The sequence below is a fragment of the Callithrix jacchus genome, chromosome 6, assembly GCF_049354715.1.
Source record: "Callithrix jacchus isolate 240 chromosome 6, calJac240_pri, whole genome shotgun sequence".
NCBI classification, from domain to species: domain Eukaryota; kingdom Metazoa; phylum Chordata; class Mammalia; order Primates; family Cebidae; genus Callithrix; species Callithrix jacchus.
Genome location: NC_133507.1, coordinates 85952437 through 85972996, shown reverse-complemented (window position 1 = coordinate 85972996; position 20560 = coordinate 85952437). Strand labels below are relative to the sequence as shown.

The following is a 20560-nucleotide window of genomic DNA, read 5'->3' as shown; positions in this document are numbered from 1 at the left end:
GCTTCTCGCCCGAGTGAAGCCTTGAGTGCTCGATAAGGTGGTGCTTGTGTTTAAACGCTTTCTTACAAATCTGACACTGATGTGGTCTTTTTCCTGGGAGAAAGAACAAGATGACAGGGTGATTAGTGTCTTTGCATGAAGTCTCTTTCCAATAATTCTGTACCTGAGTCCAGACTCAGGCATAAGTGTGTGTGCTTATGCCTGAAAGATCAACATGTCCCGGTCTAATCGAAGGAGAGTTAGGAAGATGCATTTCCATCTCATAATTTGGCTTTCTAATGCTTGCTGATGCAATGTAGTTAATAAACAAGAACTTAGAAAGCTGCTGGAGGAAAATTCTCAGAGAGGAAGCTTTCCATTGCTAACTGCCTCGTTTATAAGCTTGGAAAAATGTCCTACTCGACAAGACATTTCTAGTGATCTAGCACATGTTTTCATAATTCTCTTCCTTACATTTTTAAAACAAAGACTTGTACAAAAGTGATAAAGATGGCATCACCGCTGGCACTGGCATTTATATCCTCTGCTTGTTACATCATGAGATAGTTGCTTTGAAAGGGGGCTTTAGGTCTTAAATGGGAGCAAACTGCCAAGTTAGGAGGGAGCGGAAGAAATAGAGGAAAGAGGATGTCAAGTCTGTTTTATCAGTCACAGCATTCTAAGAATAAAAATCAGAGAAGAAACCATTAGTAAACAAAAATTAGAAGGGTGTATATCATGGAGGCTGAACTAATTCCAAATAGTGTTTTCCCTCTAAAGTTTTCCATAAGATGTCAGCCACTTGTTGAGTGTTAAAATACTCTTCAGCTAGGGAATGCTGTATTTCCTTTGGCATTCCAGGCAGTTTCTAACCAGTGTTTGGAACTTAAAGCCAGTGCCAAGCCTAAACACATCTGGTTGATTCCAGGCCACAAATAGCACTGGAATGCCTTCAACACCTTCCATAGCTGCCATACTTAAAAGTTTATTTCCAAAATAGAAGTGACAAAAAAAATTATCAGCCTGATGCTCCAGAGTTAAAGTCAGAAATGTGTCATGTAGAGCACCATGAACTGTAACATACATGAGGTTGTGTGCTTTATGTCCTAATACAAACTTGCATTTTAGCAAATTAAATGAAAACCCAACATAGTAGATCCATTCCCATTTTCATTTGCTAAGTGTCATGTTATAAGTTTAGGAACCCATTCTACACACTTTAGGTATTCTGATATGTGGTGATATAAAATCTCAATCAGTAATTAAATATCTTTAGTAATGTTATCCAATGCCTCCTGGGCATGTCACTATTCAGAAAATACTGTAGACTGCTATGTGTTATTTCATTAACGGTCTTTATTTTACTGGAATGTCTACTAGAAATTTAGTAATGATAAATGTAGTAAGGTACAATATTAGAGTAGGAAGAAGTTACTTAACTGGAAGAGTGGAAATCAGAAAGATATTTGTTGGTGACTACTAGTAATACTGGAAATAAAGACAATTCTAATGCCCTACTTCAAGGTAGCTAATACTCTGAAGAAAACAAGTATAATTCAAACCACACAAGAACCATTCTTTAACTTTTGGAAAGATGTTTTGAATGAGGTAAACTGGATAACAGAGAATTCCAATGGAGTGCCAAGAGTCTACAAAGATAGCATGCTTTTCCATTTGGAAAGACCACCATGGTGGGAAGGTAATTTAAGAGGAAGAAGAAGTGTATTTGGGAAAAAGACAAGAGGTTTTGCCTTCCAGGAAACTTCTTGTCATTATGTTATAAATTTGGTCTCTCTTGTGTAGACTTGGACCTTAAAGGAACTGATACTACCAGGAGACAGGATAAGACATTTCTAGCCGCAGCAATTCATCCATAGGGGCAGGATGGTGCAGTGTTAAATGAATCTTATTATCTGGGTTTAAATCCATTGTTTATGACAGGCTGTGCACTATTAGGCACATTAACTCCTCTCAGGATCAGTGTCCTTGTAGGTAAAAGGGAGATCCTTTGGGGACCTAACTTGTGGACTGGGCATAAGGAATAAGGAAGACAACTTATATAATAAGTACAAGGATTGCACATAGTAGGAACGCAATTACTATTGGATCATTTTATTCTTATTCATTAATACATGTTCAATAATTTCTCAAGTTATAAGTAGGATGCATGCAGCAGGAGCAGAGTACGTGGAAGTAATAAATCTGAACAGAGAGAATAGAAATTGTAGATGAAAATTTTCTCGATGCTCTAGTTGCTACAGCATACATGGGCAACCTGTCCTGCAGCCTCTTTTGGATACTAATGTCTCATCAGCTCAGGAGCACAAAAAGGTCAACTACTTAGGTGACTTCTTGGAGAGACTGTATGAATAATTCTGAATGAACATTACAGTTGATATGGTTTTCTTTTCCAAAGCAACAAAACATAGAGCAGTGTCCAGAGAGAGAGAGCAAGCATTCTCTGGTATAGTTTTCAAGGCCTGTTAGCAATGCTTCGGGCATACTCACTAAACTGCAGTCTGTCTTAGAGCTATGCCATGGCTACTGGCATTCAGTTTTCAGAGAACTCATTCAATAATAAACAGTATGCTTATAATAGACATATTAATCCTGCATTATGAATTGACAACCTGAAAAAATAAAATGTTCAGTTATGATATCATGCAAAGGATAAAATCTGGGAGTAAGTGAGAGTTTTGACATAAACCTTACACTAAATGTTCTACTGATCTCCAGAAGTTTCAGTGGGAAGCATTTAATAAATTTAATTTAAATAGTAATTGACTTAGACATTCATCTCTTTTTAACTTGTTTTGTTGGTTTACTTGATTCAAATCTAGAATTAAATTTCCACATGACCAAGATTCAGAACTTCCAGATTGATACTGAATGAATCAAACTTTCTTAGAGTAAATATTTTCTCTAATATCTAGATTTATGATTCACCTGATGGCTAGAATGATAACTGAAGTTAATAATAAATGAAAGGTTTGTGGTATGAAAAAAATTACCATATGACAGCGAAACAAAATTGACTGGTAATTTATTTAAAAGTTAGACTTTATCTACTCAAAAGTAGAAACATTTGTATTACTTTTCTAAATAAAGTGGGTTTAAAAAGCACCTACCATGACGTCTCAACAGAGAAAGTACTCAATAAAGGTCAGATTTAAATATTAGCAGAATACAAACGAGTTCTTGACGGTGCCTAACAGGAGTTTCAGAGTGTTTAATTTCACAGTCCTTGTTTGTGACAATTAATTCTGTTGAAGTCAACATTTACATAGTGTTTCCCTCCTCTGTCCCAGTCCCAGGTCCCAGGAAAAGCAAGCAAGCAATAAGCCATTGGTAAGAAAAATGAAGTACGATGACTTTGGTATCTGCCTAGGAAGTAAGCTGAGGCAAAAAAAAAAAAAAAGCACTGGGTTCCAAGAATAAGTAGCTCATAATTTCCTTCTTAAGTTAAATGATTCTATACGTGAAATTGTAGACAGACATCACAAACACACTTTATCAACGACACATTCATAATCAATGCATAATGAAATGATGATTTAATTTTATTTCCCAACCTTAGAATCAATCAGTCCCAAGACAGTTCTAACTTATAATTTTCATATTAGTGCATTCTCAAAATATTACTTGTGCTTAATGTAAACAAATAAAAAGCTAGTGGGGCCCAATTGGGATAGCAACATGGACTAAATTTCCACATATATCATATCAATAAAAAATTCATGAACTTCATTTGAATAGTATCTAATTCACTGACAGTAGTAATGTCATGAGATGTTTGGTCAAGTGACCAAAAAGTTAACATGCTGGAAACTTGACAAGTTGGAAAACCAACAGGAAGATAATTAATCACAAGTTTAGAGAAGCCATTGGATGATTAGCATCTTGTTGCTAGGCAATGTTTCCAGGCAGCAGCTCTCACATCTTAAAGGACCAGAATATTTTATTTTTACTTTAAAAAATAAAGTTTATTTTTAAAATAAATTATGCATATTTGTGTTTGTCAACTTTTGGGTCTCTCAACTATCTATAGACCTATGAAGCTTATAATTCTCTAATTTATAAGAAGTAAATATGACTGGATGTCACTATGTATGATAGCCCTCACTAAAATAAAAGTTGTACACTCACCGTGTAGTGAATGATAGGATTTGCATATGGTCATATAATAAAACCAATCAGAGAGGGAAAGATGCCTTCAATGATGTGCCTATTGTAGCTGAATAATGGAATACAAAATATATGTAAGGTTGATTAAAATATTAAAATTAAAGTAAAATTTAGGTATGAAAATATCTTTATAAATGCTCAAGTAGCACTTAGTACTAAAGAAAATACGCTAAAAGATAAATGTAGGAAAATTTTGATGCTTCAAACATTGAATTATATAACACAAATAGAAAAGATGCTTGGATTTGGATTGGGTTGTCTTTAAGGTATCATTAAACTTTTAAGATAACAACAATAAATATTAGACAGCTGAAGAAAAACTGTACTGATTGGAGTAAGAGCCCTGTTCTTTATCAACCTTGTTTTCTTGGCAAATCCCTCCCCAAACTCTCAGGCTGATACTGGTCACATGCACTGCCTCCAGCATGTGCCCAATGAGGAATAAGGGCAGAGGATGAGTACAAGTACATCCCAAGGACAGTTTTCAATGACAGAAAAGAGTGCCATGTATCTAGGCATTCAAAAATATGACAGAAAGTATTCCCCTTCCCTTCACATTTTTTTTTTTTTGAGATATGGTCTCATTCTGTTGCCCAGGCTGAAGTGCAGTGGCACAATCACGGTTAATTGCAGCCTCGACCTTTTAGGCTCAAACCATCCTCCCACTTCAGCCTCCTGAGTAGCTGGGACTACAGGCTCGAGCTACCATGTCCAGCTAATTTTTATAAAATATTTTGTAGAGTCAATGTCTCGCTATGTTGTGCTGGCTGGTCTCAAACTCTTGGGCTAAAGCAGTCTTCCCACCTGGGCCTCTCAAAGTGCTGGGATTACAGGCATGAGCTGCTGCACCTGGCTCACATTCCCTTTTCTTTTCTTCTTTCTTTTTCTTTTGTGCCTCATCATCACTTTTCCCCAAAAAAGCTTTTCCCCCAAAATGTTACGTTAATTTTGTCCCTCCATTTTAAATTGTTTGATACTAGTCTTCCTGGTTTAGAATGAGATGTTTTCCTATAGTCCCCTACTTTTGCCAATATTTTGATTGAGATCCTACATTCTTCCCCACTCCCCTATCCAGGGCTAATAGAGCATGCCAAATTTCTAGTGGAGAAGAGCTGGAGATGGGCTGGGGCAGGGACGAGGTTGAGCTAGCTTATTGTTCAGGGAGGTAGGGATGGACTTGGGGGAGGACACACAAATGGCACTCGACCGCAGAGCTGCAGATCTTGGATTGTGCAAAGTAATATTAATTTACATTATGGCACTTCATCTTTCTTTCCAAAAATTAACCCACTCCCTCTCTACTCATAGTGAAGAATTAGGCTGCTTTCTTGTCAACTCTTTGTAATTGTTCCTAATTAGTAATGCATGAATTGGAAGTATCTAATTAAAATTTAGAAAGTTTTATTTCAGTCTTCCAAATATAGGTGGTTTCAAATAGCTTACTTTTTTTTATGGCACCAATGCTTTTACTTTTTTCAAAATGTGGCCAATTTAAAAAAATTACCCCTAAATTGCAGCTTTCTTGGTGTTTTGGATGTTGAAACTAATGTATTAGTGACTAAATTTCTTATTAGAGTTTTACATATATAGCTTTGAAACTTAAGAATTTTAAGCTTTGAAACTTAAGACTTTTAAGATATTTTCAATAATTGCCCTGGCCATTTGACTGTCCCTTTGACATGATTTGTAAATTTTCTTTACAGAATAACTGGAAAGATATGAAGACAAGCACACTCATAAACACATGAATGATCCAATAAACAGGCAACAAAAATGTCCTACTGGGCTTGGCAAAAGCATTATTTCTTCCTTGTTGAAGGTATCAGCATATGTTACATCTTATGTTGCACAAGTGTGCTCATTAAATATTATGAAATGTACAGCAGGCCAGGAAGCTCCAACCAGCTAGGCAAAGTCACTCATACCTGTGTGTTCGTATTTATGTCGCAGAAGGGAACTGCTTTTCTGGAATGTCTTGTCACATAAGTCACATGCATACATGCCACTCTCTGTCTTCTTGATCTTCTTGCGAGACAGACAGGAGTCAGAGTCTGTCATGTCATCGAGGCCTGACATGTAGTCTTGTGCTCCATCAAGCAATTCTCCCTGCGATAGAATCACACAGTTCAATACAGCGGCTTCTGTTTGTGCTCACACCAAACAACTTCGCATAGGCTGACATTTGAATAACCTCAAAAGTGCTTGCTACTAATTGATCTAGTTAAACAATTTTTTCTTCTATGAACAATATATGAGGTCTCACACTGCAACAAAAATATAAACCTTCTCTGCCCTGGAAGGTAGAGCTCACTGTTTCTTGAGGAGGGAAAATGGTCAACTCTGAAGGTGAGAAAAACACATTTTTCTAAAATCTTTCATTTCCTTTATACCAAGAAATACCCATGAGTGAAAATTTAATATTGAAATTTGTGTGTTTTCCAGTGTGCTTAACTTTAGAAATGATCTGTAGCTGTAGAAACCCCATTTTAATTGAATTTTATATTTAGGTACAAAATGTTATTATTATGCAATCTATTTAAATGTATGTCTACCAACTAAAGGCCTTAAGCTATATTTTTATATTTAATTTTCTAATTTGAAATAGGGAATATTAATAACACTTTTTATCAATGTTCTATGTTAAAACAGCCTTCAGCATTGAGCAATAATGAATGTGGATCAGTAAATTATTAAATTTCTTGATATTTATTTTGTCTTGATCCAAAGGAGTGCAAACTTGCATGATAACATACATTTCCATTTACTAGACCACAGTTCAGTTTTCTTAGACTACGTTTGCACTAATTAATATTAGAGAAGATTAAATAGGCTTAAATACATTTACAAAGAGGGCAGATGTACTGTAAACTGGAATACTGGAACAGCTGTTACAGAGGTGCACTGCTACTTATGCTCCTATTTTGCAAACAAAGATTGTATGCTGCATAATGTTAAAATATACCTGCTTTCCTATTTGAAAAAACATAATTATTAACTACTTTGAAGTTTAGTAAGAGGTCATATCAAATATGAAAAACATTTTTAAAAATACTCTTCAAAATAAACCATTCTCTGTAAAACAAAAGTATCTATTAAAATTTGTATATGTATTATTGCAAGTTGTGCACAACTTTATTTTTATTTATTTATTTTGAGGCAGAGTCTTGCTCTGCCACTCAGGCTAGGGTGCTATAGTGTGATCTCGGCTCACCGCAACCTCCACCTCCTGGGTTCAAGTGATTCTTCTGCCTCAGCCTCCCAAGTAGCTGGGATGACAGGTACCCACCACCATGCCCAGCCAATTTTTGTATTTTTAGGAGAGATTGGGTTTTACCACCTTGGCCAGGCTGGACTCAAACTCCTGACCTCAAGTGATCCAACCTCCTTGGCCTCCCAAAGTGCTGGGTTACAGTCGTGAGCCACGGCACTTGTCCTGTGCACATCTTTAAAAGCATGTGACAGTTATAAACTTTAAGTTCTACAACCTAGGTAAGTCCTGCTAAATATTGTCCCAATGTATAATTCTTTTGTTTTTCTTTTTGAGAGAGTCTCACTGTCGCCCAGATTGGAGTGCAATGGCGCGATCTCGGTTCACTGCAACCTCTGCCTCCTGGGTTCATGATTCTCCTGCCTCAGCCTCCCAGGTAGCTGGGACTACAGGCGCATACCACCACACCTGGGTAATTTTTTGTATTTTTAGTAGAGACGGGGTTTCACTATGTCAGGCAGACTGGTCTTGAACTCTGGAGTTCATGATCCACCCGCCTCGGCCTCCCAAAGAGCTGGGATTATAGGCATGAGCCACCACGCCCGGCTACCAATGTATACTTCTAAAAGCAGATGAGTCCATCTAAATAACTCTCAAAAATAAATATTAAATTTCTTCTTTATCCTTTTTGTTTTTAAAGAAATTTGCTTAGAGTACAGTGGTCCACTGTTTCATCCATTTTTCTAGCCCACTGACAGTTTTAGGTTCATGTTAAAACAAACTCTTCTGTTTCTGCTGAGTTTTTTCACTAAGATTTTTTTCCCCACATGCACATAATCAAAACAATTGCCATCTCTTTTCTTCAGAGCAGAAAAGCATTTGTCTCTTTACCTGAAATCCTTGTTTCCGCTGGTACTTTCTCCTTTGCTGCATATCAGCAAAGGTAGCTGCTCCAGTTGGGTAGGTGTAGGCCATGTGTGGTAGGAAGCTCATCTGATCCAGTCCTGGGTATGGTCGTAGCCCAGGAATACTGGTCTGGACTGGTGGCATGAACGTAGCAGGGGGAAATGCGCTTTGAGGTGGAAGAGCTGTGTATAAAGGTTTGGCACTAAATGGGTTCATGCCGAACACTGGGTTAGTGCTTTTGTTGTCCAGATTATTTGAATTTGAAAATTCCTTCTTGATAAAAGTCAAGTTCAGAGGCTCATCTGAATTTTCAGATGAGGAAGAAACACTGTTATGGTCTAAACTGATGCTACTAGCTTTTGTTTTGTTCTTTGTGGCTATAATACTTTTGGGTTCTTTCATTTGTTTTGGTAATGACAAGTCTAAAGGCTCAGCCTGGAGCTCCTCAGAAGAGAAGCTGTTTGGAGTGTACGAACTACTGTGGGAGTTTTTAGAAGATGTGGAGGAAAGATTTAAGGGAGAAGGAGTATTACTCCTGGAGTGGTCCAATTTTTCAACTGGTTTAATATTGGTAAAATGGGAAGGTTTTGTTAGCCTGAGAGGAGGATCACAATTCGTAACACTGTTGTGGAGTTCTGCTATAGATGGTGATGTTATGGAGTCCATGGGTTTTACGGGAGACCTGGGTAATAAAGAGTCTTTTGTGGGAGGGTTACTGTTGGGAGCTAATGGCTTGGAGCTTCTTTCCAGGGATGGAGACCTGGAATTTGAGTACTGGTAGACTTTTCGTTGCTCAAACCATTCCTTCACAAATTCCTGAGGAAGGCCCACAGCAATGGAAATTTTCAGCAGTTCATCGGAGTTGGGCTCCATGTTCATAGCATAGTACGCTTTGAGTACAGACATGTGGTCCTTGTATGGGTTGATGGGGCTTGTCATTCCTTTCTCAGAAAGTACAGATGACAAGAGGAGGGCTTTATTATCAACAAAAACTCCGGCTTTGTTGGGGACTATGTTTTCATGAGGCTGCAGGACCGCCTTGATCTCTTCATTCATCTTACAAAGGTAGCGTTCATGCTGATGCAAAGGGATGGGGCCAGGAAAACTTTCTTTACAGAATTGGCATGAAAATGGAGTGGATATGTTGTGGTTCTCAATCATTTTGTCATCGGTGACCAAATCTATTAAAGTACGTAGCTTCTCTTTCTTTATATTACTGATCTGTCTCCTTGAGTCAGTAGTCAAGCTCTGGAGGCAAGCTTTGGCTTCATTGACTTTTTCTAACGTATAGTCAATAATACTTTTAGTGGCACCATTATGACTCACTACCGGAAGACCGACAGGTGGAATATTAGGAGAAGTTACTCCTTGTTCCTCAGGTTGAGAGCATGGATCCTTCATGTGATAACCTTTCAACTTTGAAATTTCTTCAGCCTTGCAGTCCATTTTTTGCCTGGAAACAGTATTGTCCACAATCTGTAGAACCTTTTGTACCTCACTTAAATTACTATTCATGGTGGGAAATCCAAGTAAAGGGGCTTCCATCCCTACACCTAAGTGCTGCATTGGACTTTGAGCAGATGGATGAACTCCTAAAGGGCTGGTGGCTCCAAGCCCACCATTCATAAAGGGACTAGTGCCACTAAACCCGTGTGTGGCCATAAGAACTTTATAGTCATTGAAGTCTAGTGGTTCTGTTTTAATTTTAAGTAAACCTGTCTGTTCAGACATACTAAGTGGTTTTCCATTCTCCAACTTGTTTCTTAACTGGGTAATGGCTGAATTAGTAGGAGAAGAAGAAACAGAATTAGGGGAAGAACCCGTCTTGATATTGTTTCTCATTCGGCCATTTACAGAGATTAAACCAATACATTTCTTGCTGCTGATGTGCGAACTGTAGGAACCAGAATGGGAGAAACGTTTCTTGCAGTTGGGGCACTCATAAGGTTTTTCACCTAAAATGATAATTAAAATTAACGTTACATTTCCTTGATTAGGTAACAATTGCAGTTGTCTACTAAGACAAGAATCTGTGAAACCAAGTGAAAGGAACACAATGGGATACCTTTACATTCTAGGTACTTAGATTAGAATTATGTGACCATAACTGTTTCTGGGCTTTATCTACCCTGGGAGGACATAATTCAAGATGCTTGCAGTGGAAGGTAAGGGCTATCTATGCCTTTTCCAGCTGAGATCCCAAATCTTGTCTTGCCATCAGCAGCCCCCTATTTAAACAGAGTGTCAGATTAATGTGTGGTCAATAGCACAATAAAGATGTCACAGTATTTAAAGGGAAGTGTAGCCATGGCTTTAATCAACTTTGTGGAGATTCCATTGATTCTACCAATCCAACTAGTCCTTTGAATAGCATCCAATTTGGTAATAAAATGCTTGGCAGAGCTCTCAAACTAGTTATAAAGAAGAAATCTCAGTGGTAGGATTCTGTTCTGTGATCCACGGCCCTCAGGAATCAGGGAATATTTATCATACATAGCTTTAATCCAAAATTCTTCACCCTCTTTTTTCATGGTTAGGTCTCAGAAATTAATATTCTTTAGAATTTACCAGTTGAGTTTCCTCAGGTCAAAAATATTTATTCTGGAGAAGCGGTTTTAAAAGGACAAAAAGGAGCCTCTAGATTTTGTAATAAATCAAAGCATTTGTAATTTTTAAGAAGTGTAAGCACTCTGCTTCTTTTTATAAGACAGTGCTACTGGTGGTACCATAAGTCTCAGGAAGACAAATCAGGCACACGGAGTTGATGAAATAAATGGATAGTTCCAAAAAGCTACAAACAGGCCTGTGTAAATTTTAAACAATCTCTTAAAACTCCCCTAATTAAACAAAATGCAAATGTGATCTCCAGCACCTCTGCTACTCACCACTGTGAATTCGCAGGTGTTCTTTCAGATGGTGTTTATATTTGAAGGCCTTGCCACACTCTGTGCATTTGAACTTGCGATTACCTGCTCCTTGGGTTAGCATTTGGTGCTATAAAAGGAGAAAGACTGACATTAGTTTTGTGCAGGAGGAACAAAGAAAATTTGTTATGAATATTTTTAAAAGGCTTCTATTTTTCAGACAGGCCAAAAGGTTTGAGTGCATGCTTATTTATCTGCTCGGTCTTTCAGAGTTGCAATAAAAGCGATAATGTTGGTAATAAAATTGGAACAAATAAAAAAAGTGCTTTCACATGCGCATCCAACACTTGCTTTAGAATTATTTCTGTAGTGTCTTTTCCAAAATGTTTCTTTGAACCTTCAGGGGCGAGGAAGTATAATTGTAAAGATATTTGTTGTTTTTCACGTTTACTACAAATTCTAAAATATGAAGACTCTCTGCTAGAATGTGACAATTTTGTCAAGAAAAAACTATTTTATTGAAAATTCTGAATAGCCTCAAAAAACCCATCCCACACAATGAATTTTATCAATTTTTTTGTATCAGCATAAAAGTATATCTTACACTGAAGCAATCTAAAATTTAAAAAAGAAAAAAAAGACTCCGACCCCAAACCAAAAACACACAAACAAAAAAACTTTGTCTATAAATATTTCATTACATGATGAGCATGTTTAAATATCCTATTCATTATACTAGTGGCAAATATAAGCCCAGGTTTCCCTGAGATGTCACATATCAGATTTGATTCATTATCAAATGTAAGAGACAACATCTTGGGTTATAGCTGCTTGAGCAGTTTTATCACAGGCCAGTAGGAAAGACTTCAACGACTTTTCATTTTCCTTTTTAGTAGTGTGCTAGGGAGTAGGGACAAAAAAGAAAAAAAAAGTTTGCTGAAAAGACAAGTTAAAAGCAGCAAAGATATGATCAAACACAGCTGACCTTTTTGAACACGGGGAAAAAAGCAGTATGACTTAGAATGCTGGAAAAAAAATGCAGTCATCCACTCTGGATGCTCAAGGTAGGAGGTCAGCCTTTTTCTAGCAGCAATGACACAAAAGCCTTTTGCAAAAAGACAGCACAGAAACGGTATGACAACTGCTAGGGTGTGCTGAATCTTCCCACATTCCTAGTGAGACAGATGGTGTTACATGGGACACAGGGAGGTTTGTTCAAACAGCAGCAACCTTCAAAGATCAAGCAGAGCCCAGCCCGCCGAGCGCCATTGAGGGACCAGCGCTCATATGTTGCTGAGTTGCATAAACAAACAGCAACAGCTGCTTTGTCTCCCCCCACAGCCCTCAGAGGACTACTATAAACTTTAGTTGTGCCACTGTTAATATGATACAATCATTTTAATTTACTAATTGTAAATGCCATGAGCAAATGAGGGGACTTTTCAACACCAAAGCTACCATTCATAATGCGCCAACACAATCACACTTCTGCATGTGATATTTAAAGCGGTTATGCTAGATAAATATCTGGGCACTTTTTTTTTTCTAGAGTTTTTGTGCATATAAGCAAGGGGAGATAAACTGTTACATAAGTGCAACTATGCGAACATATTTTTTATAACTCATCTTTGAAAAGCATTCAGGTGACAAGCCCAATCAGATATAAATGGAATAATTTATATGAGCTGTTCTCCTAAAATAGTACAATTCCATAATATAGTATTATAACCGTTATTCATTGTGTTTGCTTATTCTCATTTTCCTTATTCAAAGAAAATGATGGTTATAAGGAAAAACTAAGAATGTTAAATAATAATATCGTGTTCAATCATTTTAAAAACACACATAGTGTCAAGACTTAAATTAAGTGATTCTAGATCTGTAGGGCCAGCTATTGTGACTTAAGGCACACCACTTCTGTCCATGCAAACATATAATGTCAATTTGCAGAGTCAGTCCTCCCAGGGGGACTGAAGAGTTTTGCTGTAACATTTAAGGGACACTGTGAATCAATCCTATTCAGTCATTTTAAGGATTTAAGAAGCTATACTTACTTACCTGTTGAAGACAGAGTTTTTATTTTTGAGACAAGTAAGCAAAAAGAGGGGGAGCAATTTTAACATTTAGCTACAAATATCCATATCAAGAAGGGATCATTTTTAATGTACATCCAACCATTTAGTATTAATTCAATTTATTATGTATATACACAGATAATATATGCCTTTTTGATTTTCCTTAAAACACTTAGATTTCACAAACTAGTAGCAGCTTATAAAAATACTCTAAGTAATTGAAGGTGTTATATGAAGAATGAAAGAAATACACACTTCTTTTATTATGACTTAGATCCTATATGAAAAGAAAATTTCTACGTAAAACGAGGTGAAAAATGGAATTAAAATTGCTGAGATGTTTAATAATGTATAATTAAAATGCTACAATTTCATTCACTTTTTGTGGAACATAAAAATGAAACTAAAGTCAAGTTAAAGTGCAAATAAAATTTCTAAATTAGAAATTAACACACTCATTCGATCGTGAACATAAGACTATTAAATCATATTAGAAGAGACCATCAAAAAATCATTTAGACCTCAATTAAAGCTATTACCATTAAAAGATCTGCATCTTCAAAATGCCATGAAAAATTAATAATGATTGCCAATCAAAGCAATATCGTTTCTCTAAGGGGTTATTATAGAAAGAAATCACTTAAAACCATCCCCCCACCTGATCTGTCCCTGGCTTGTGCGTCACCATATGCCGCTCGAGCTGGGTGCGGTAGGCAAACGTGTAGCTACAGAGAGGGCAGGAAAAGTTCTCTTCATTCTTCTCATGGCGGTACTTGATGTGCTCCTTCAGTGATGTCAAGCGCTTGTAGCCCCGGTCGCAGTAGGGGCAGGTCAGCAGTTGGGCAAAAGCATCTGGAGTTCCAGGTGGCAGGTCTGTAGCCGAGAGACAGAGAGAGAGAGAAGCGGGCCAAAAGGTCAGTAAATCAATGGCAGCTAATGGGCTGACTGCCCAGGATGGTATGACAGGAATCACTGCAATCTGCTCCACAGAGTGCCATCATTGCACCCGGCCCCCCTCGCACACCAGTCCCCTCGCACGCCCAGGACAGACTTGTCGGAATCAGCTCACACTGTGCTAGAAAATTAATTAATTACTTCAGCTTTTTCTGGGGGGGGAGACTTAAACAGCTGATAAATGAGGAAATTCACTTTAGGTGACTGACAGTTCCCATAAAACCTGTAGCCACAGATGACTTGGGAATGCACAGCATGAAGGGGCATTTCAGGTGTTGGTGGAGAAGAACACAAGGTGAGGGAGGGTCGATCTCAACTTTTTTTTTCCTCAAAAGTGAAATATTTCAGAAAGATAGGAATACATTTAGATATTTTTATCTCTTAGAAATGGGCTCTAATTGTTCTTGTTCTTTATTGGATGTACAAATGACACAAATTTGCTGACAAAAAAATTTCACAATACCCTAAAATTACAGTTCTAATCTTTGCTCATGAAATTCCATGCCTCTGCAGCTGTTCTTCAAATTTTAAGGTAAACACCCAGGCATGTGGTGCATTTGTAATTGTAACAGCTGCAGAGGTCAGTGTAGTGGCTAAAAATGATTTACAGCCTCACCATTTTCTTCTTGCCCATTGGCCTCTGGCGTGCCAAGGCGAGACAGCTCCTCAGGGGCTTCTGGGTAAATAATGGCTGTGTCACTGCGCTGAAGGTACTCCTCGATGCTGACTGCATGACCATCGCGTTCCTCCAGTTTTCTTTTGGCAAAGTATTCCTCAAAGTCTGATGTGCAATTTGCATTCTTCACTGAAATCATAAAAGGAAAAGAAATATCTTTTCCGGGTGTTCTTAGGAGCCAAGTCCATCTCCATCATCATAGCCAGCGAGAAATGCTGACTTGCAATAAGACTACAAGACCCAGTTTATTTGTAAGAAGTGTTGGAGATGACCAATTATTGATTGAGTGCTAATTCTTGTAATATATGCAAGGAGGAGGACACTTGGCTTCAACATTTTATTTTATTTCTTCCTGGAATATTAGTCTGCATAACTTACAAAGAATGAAAGAAGTTTAAAATGATTTCCATAAAAATATTTTAAAAACCTACAACTACATTCTAAGATCCATAAACATGAAAGATAATATAAGATCAATGCTATTTTAATAGTCTATCTGAAACTTCCTTTTCTTTTAAGAAAGGTATATTTAATTTTTCATTGTCCACTAGACTGAATGTCCCTAACCACAGATACATCCTGTTGCTAAATATAAGCTTTTAACCCTCGACCCTCTGAATGTCACAGACAGCCAGGACTACATAGTCTGAGACAGATGCAAAAGGAAAGATATTCCTAGACAGATAATAATGCAAGTTTGTTAAAAAAAGTCACTGGAATGTGGCATTTTATCTTTCCCTATAATTTCAATCTTTAGTTTGGTATTTTAAAGCTGCTGAAAATAAAATTAAGCCCACAGCTGATAGAAATAAAATAAAAAGTAACAGAGGGAGTTAAGAAACTGGTGTGTGATTTTGATACGATTTTAACTTTTGTAATTATGACTCTATTTCTGTGAAATGAATAGCAGTTGTAACTCAATTTTTAGCAACTTGTGTCATAAGATTGTGTATATTTGAAACCTCTAGATGTGTTTCTGAAATAAGTTGTGGCATAGATATCCTAAATAATATCTTTATGCACAACACAAACGTGGGAGAGTAGCTGTTATATTATTCTTCATCATAAGTAGGTGAAAAAAGTACTTTGCTGGTACAATTGATGGTGGAATCCTATTATCATAGTTTCTGAAAGCAGTTAACCTTGGTGCCACTAGCTTCTTCACCTCATCTTCTCTACCATAAACAATATTACAGTATTTTACATACTAATTCTCATTGGCAACTGTGGCAGGATGATGTGCAAGCAAGCTAGGCATTTTTTTTTTTTGCTTTCATCATTACAAATTTGGGTTTTAGAGGAGAAGAATAGAAAGCGGAACCATCATTAATTCAACAAGTATTTATTGAATACCTAGTATGTGACAGGCATCACATCATGCTCTGGCGAGCAAAAAAAAAAAAAAAAAAAAACAGATCTAGGCTCATCCTTTGGAAAGCCATGAGAGAGAGTAATACAGTTGATATTATCTCCAAAGTAAACACATCATTACAAACTCAGGTAAGTATGATGAAAGAAAGTTATATGGTGATATAAAAGAAGTAACAGAGGAACCTGATGGCAGCTAGAAGATCAAGAAAGTGTTAACTGAGGAAGCATGAAGTCAACTAACGGTAGTAGCCAGAGAAGAGCAGCATGTGCAATGAGGTGACTGAAACAAGTATAGGACATCTCAGGATGTAAAAAACAAACAAAAAAAAAACCAATCAAAAAACAGTGCTGGAGTGCAGCGGGTGAAAGGGGAACCATATGATGTAAGTGTGGAGAGCAAGTTGGGGCCAGACCATGCAGCAGGTAAGAGCTTAAGGATTTAAGCAGGAAGTAATTAAAGAGCATTAAGCAAGGAAGATAGTTGGATGAAATGATGATTATTTGCTTTTTTAAATGACATCTTTGGCTATAGTATAATAGGAATTGGAGGAAGAGAAAAGTAGATTCTGTGAATCCAATCAGGAGGTTCTTGTCCTAGGCCAGGCAAAAGATACCATTAAGGAATTGATGATGAAGATGAAGGAAGTGGCTGGATTTGAGAAATACCTAAGATATAAAATTCCTCAGATTTGTTTGGGAAAGAATTTGGTTTCTCAAGTTGGGAGATGCTAAGATAGCTTTCTCAGGTTTAGGCTTTCTAAATCTGATGGATAGTAGGTGATATTCATCAAAGCAAAGAACACTAGAATTCTAAAAAGACTTGAAACTATACATAAATATATGGGGGACCAAATAAAAGGAAGTGGGAGATCTACACTTTGTGGACCTCTAAACTAAGCACCAATAATCCTGAATGCTATAATCTCAAACCTTTCTTTTGTGCAGCTATAACTTTTGATAAGTTTAACAAGAACAATGGTCTGATTCCTAAGACCTGTATTTCCCTCAAAAACAGATTTGGAATGTACGGTGGTGGATTAAGATTTTATACCTTGAAACTTTGCTTAAATCTTTTATTAGCTGGACTTAATAAAGAATATGGGCTTTAGATAAGATGACTTTCCTCTTACTGTATGTATGCACAACGTTATGGATGCTTTCCGATGAATACTTTTTGGTAGTGACTGTGACGTCATTTGACTTGCATCACTGAGGCCCTATGGAGTATGTAGAAACTGTCAACTTGCATAAACTATTTGATCATTGTTCTGGATAATCAAAATGACTTCAGTTCTATAAAAAAAATCACCTTTTACTTTTGATGGCAAGGAAAGATAAAAGGGTCACAATGGTGGAGCCATGATGAATGTCTTTTGAATAACTTTACTGATTTTATCAGTGACTGACTTCATTTTCAGTACTATAACAGCAGAAAACAACGTAATAACTTCTTTCTGAATTTGTATCTCCTTGAGGGTTGTAAAATGGTTTAAGTTAAGGGTTAAGTCATGGTTTAAGTTTTCTGGGAATATTCTCCTACTGAATGACCTTAGTGTAACCTAGTAAACATAGATGGATGTACATTTAATATCCTAATTTTATCTTGATATTTCAGCAACTATTTGAATGATCTGGCTATCTTTGCATGAATTTTCATTTGCATATGAATGTTTCCATCAGAAATGTAATCATATGCAAATTCAATTGGATTTGCTTTAATAGCCTTTTGGCTTAAAAGGGAGGAAAATTCTGATTTTTCTGGATAGGCAAACAAAACTGCATCTAGATACACTACTGGTGTTTGGAGAGGCAATTCAATTGCTAGATCAAATTTGGCCATGCTAGATTTCTATGTTAAGTGTGATGGTGACAAAAAAACATCAAATCATGCGCTCTCTTTAAGGATTCATCTTTGATCATCTTTGTATCCTGAGCATTGAGTATATTGCTTAGAAATTAGTAGGCTCTCAAGAATCATTTATGGGATGAATGTGGAATAAATTATGACCTTAACACTAATCTTAGTGTAGAGGCCTTTTAGTAAAAGGAAGCATAAAATAAGATACTTACAGCTGAGCTAGGGATGTAGACCTAATATTCAGGCAACTGTAGAATTATTATTTGATAAACTGAGTAGCAGTGATCATAAATACTTGCAAGAGTTTGATATGGCTCAGATAAGTGTTCAAAAGGGTTTCATGAAGAAGATGGCCTTCAATCATTTAAATCCATTTGCCCTATCTGGATATTTCTTCATGACACACAGATATGCTGTTGGTTATATATCTCATCTATCTAGGATCACTTAAGTGGGCTAGAGTTGAACCTCCCAGAAACTAGGTATAACCAGCTTATATCTAATGTCGTTTTTCCATGAGATGCAATAGGTGCTAGTAACATATAGTTTTTCTGCCCAGTACTTCAACATTCACCTTGTCCTAGGAATGGTTCTCCATTTCTTGATTGCCAAGCTTATGGTACACCCAAGGAGCTGCTGAGTTACCATGTGATCCTGCTCCCCTAGCCACAGTTGATCTCCGTTCCTCAGGTGAGCTAATCTTAGTCCTCTCTTCTCCAGGCCAACTTGTTGATTGGTCCAGAAGTAGCCAAGTGATCCAATTAAATTCAATAAAGCCCTTCCCTATGATTTTAGGACTTCGTTCCAGAAAAAGCATCAAGGCAGTTTAAAATTTTTTTTCGCCAAGTGACTACAGCTATAGAATGAAGGAATTGTTATTTTTCATCTAGAAAAAGATTTATGAAGAGAGAGAATAAAGCAGACACACAGAGAAAAGCAGACAAGATCGCATGTTCTGACAGTTCATTTCTAACTCTTCCTGTTCCTGAGGCCACGGTGCACCTTGGAGTGGTTCTGCTGGCCACCTTCCTTAAATTCTGTGAGCCAAGACATTTCCTTTTCTTCTTGAAGGTATGTTGTATTTCAGTCTCTTAAAACTAAAATCACGCTAACAGTTACAATACTAGGACAAACGCTGGGGACTCAATTTTGGTTATTCTCAGAATTGTTGGATAAAATGAAGTTTTGATTGTATCTGAGAGTTTGAATTTTTGTTTTTACAAAGATTATGTAATACTGTGTATTGGATACAGGAATGAGGTAGAAAAGTAGCTGAAAGGTTGCAGAATTCTTCACTGCATTTTTCTGTTGTAAAATCAATCTCATTTTCCTTCTTTCTGTAATCCTCTTCACTCCCTGGTCTCCCTGGAAGAACTGCCAAAACACACTGACAAAAGATATTTGCATGGTATTTATGATCAAACCATAACAAAAATTCCTAAGAAGCCTCAAGTAATTTCTTCCCATACCTTCTCCAGAGATTTTGCATTTAGTCCTAAAATTTACCCTAATGTCTTGCAAATATCTCAACCTTCCCTAAGGTTACATAAACTTTTCTCTATCCAAAAAAGACTATCTAGCTTGGGCAACAAATCTCGTCTCTATAAAGAGTAAAAGAATTAGCCGGACATGGTGGTGCACGCCTGTGGTCCCTGCTACTGGGGAGGCAGAGGTAGCAGGGACACTTGAGCTTGGGAGGTCGAGGCTACAGAGAGCTGTGATCGCACTACTGCACTCTGGCCTGAGTGACAGAGTGAGATCCTGTCTCAAAAAAGAAGAAAAAAGAAGAATGTTAATTAAAAATGTTTTCTCAATACCACATGTATTTTAATATTGTTATATTGTTAGGGTGAATTTTCAGGTTCCTTCTAGTCAGGAAAGCCTCAGTTTTCTTAGCACTATATTGGCCACTCTTACTAACAATGCTTATTAATGACACTTTTATAAATATCTTTATGTCTGTGTTAGATAGATATTGATTTTTAGAGAGATAATAATAAATATCAATACAGACAGGCCTTAAAAATTACTGCCTAAAAAACAGGCAATGTTAACAGAACTCTAAATAAAAGAGAAATATTGGTCCCCAAATTAGTCAGCCCCCATAATCAAGTTGCTTTAGAATACTTTCTCAAAGACACTTAAAAGTGGGCTTTGCTTAGTATTTACAAGTAGTGAAATATAGCCCTGATACTGTATTCTAATACTGTATACTAATTCTTTCTCATGTTCTGTTTCCCTTTGCCATTTGTTTTCTTTATTTGTAATAAGCCTGTGTTCACATAGGAAGACAGGTACTCTATTATCACTGGGTTAGTATCTTGCATGCTTTTAATTTTCATAAAAAATTGAAAAAAATTGAATATTATGTTAAGCCATTTAAGTAAACATCGAAATGAATAAATAATTCTTTTGGGAAAGAAAATATCTTGGAAGATACACAAGAGTTGCAGGAAGTATATGAACAAACTGAGTAGAATCATC

General features: G+C 36.9%; 1 protein-coding gene across 14 annotated transcripts in view; it reads right to left on the bottom strand.

Annotated features, from left to right (window-relative positions):
- ZEB2 (zinc finger E-box binding homeobox 2) overlaps nucleotides 1-20560 on the bottom strand; it is a 131949-nt gene that overhangs the window by 1926 nt on the left and 109463 nt on the right. For 11 of the 14 annotated variants that reach the window (XM_078327870.1, XM_078327876.1, XM_078327868.1 and 8 more), the window contains 6 exons: nucleotides 14788-14976; nucleotides 13876-14090; nucleotides 11164-11272; nucleotides 8264-10233; nucleotides 6090-6270; nucleotides 1-93 (listed from right to left, as the gene is read on the bottom strand). The exon at nucleotides 1-93 is cut by the window's left edge and continues 1926 nt beyond it. In XM_078327870.1, the coding sequence (XP_078183996.1) occupies nucleotides 1-93; nucleotides 6090-6270; nucleotides 8264-10233; nucleotides 11164-11272; nucleotides 13876-14090; nucleotides 14788-14976 (2757 nt within the window). Of the gene's footprint in view, nucleotides 94-1694; nucleotides 3376-4124; nucleotides 4214-6089; nucleotides 6271-8263; nucleotides 10234-11163; nucleotides 11273-13875; nucleotides 14091-14787; nucleotides 14977-20560 lie in introns of those variants that run through there. The other 3 variants (XM_078327877.1, XM_078327879.1, XM_078327878.1) reach the window with 2 other exon arrangements.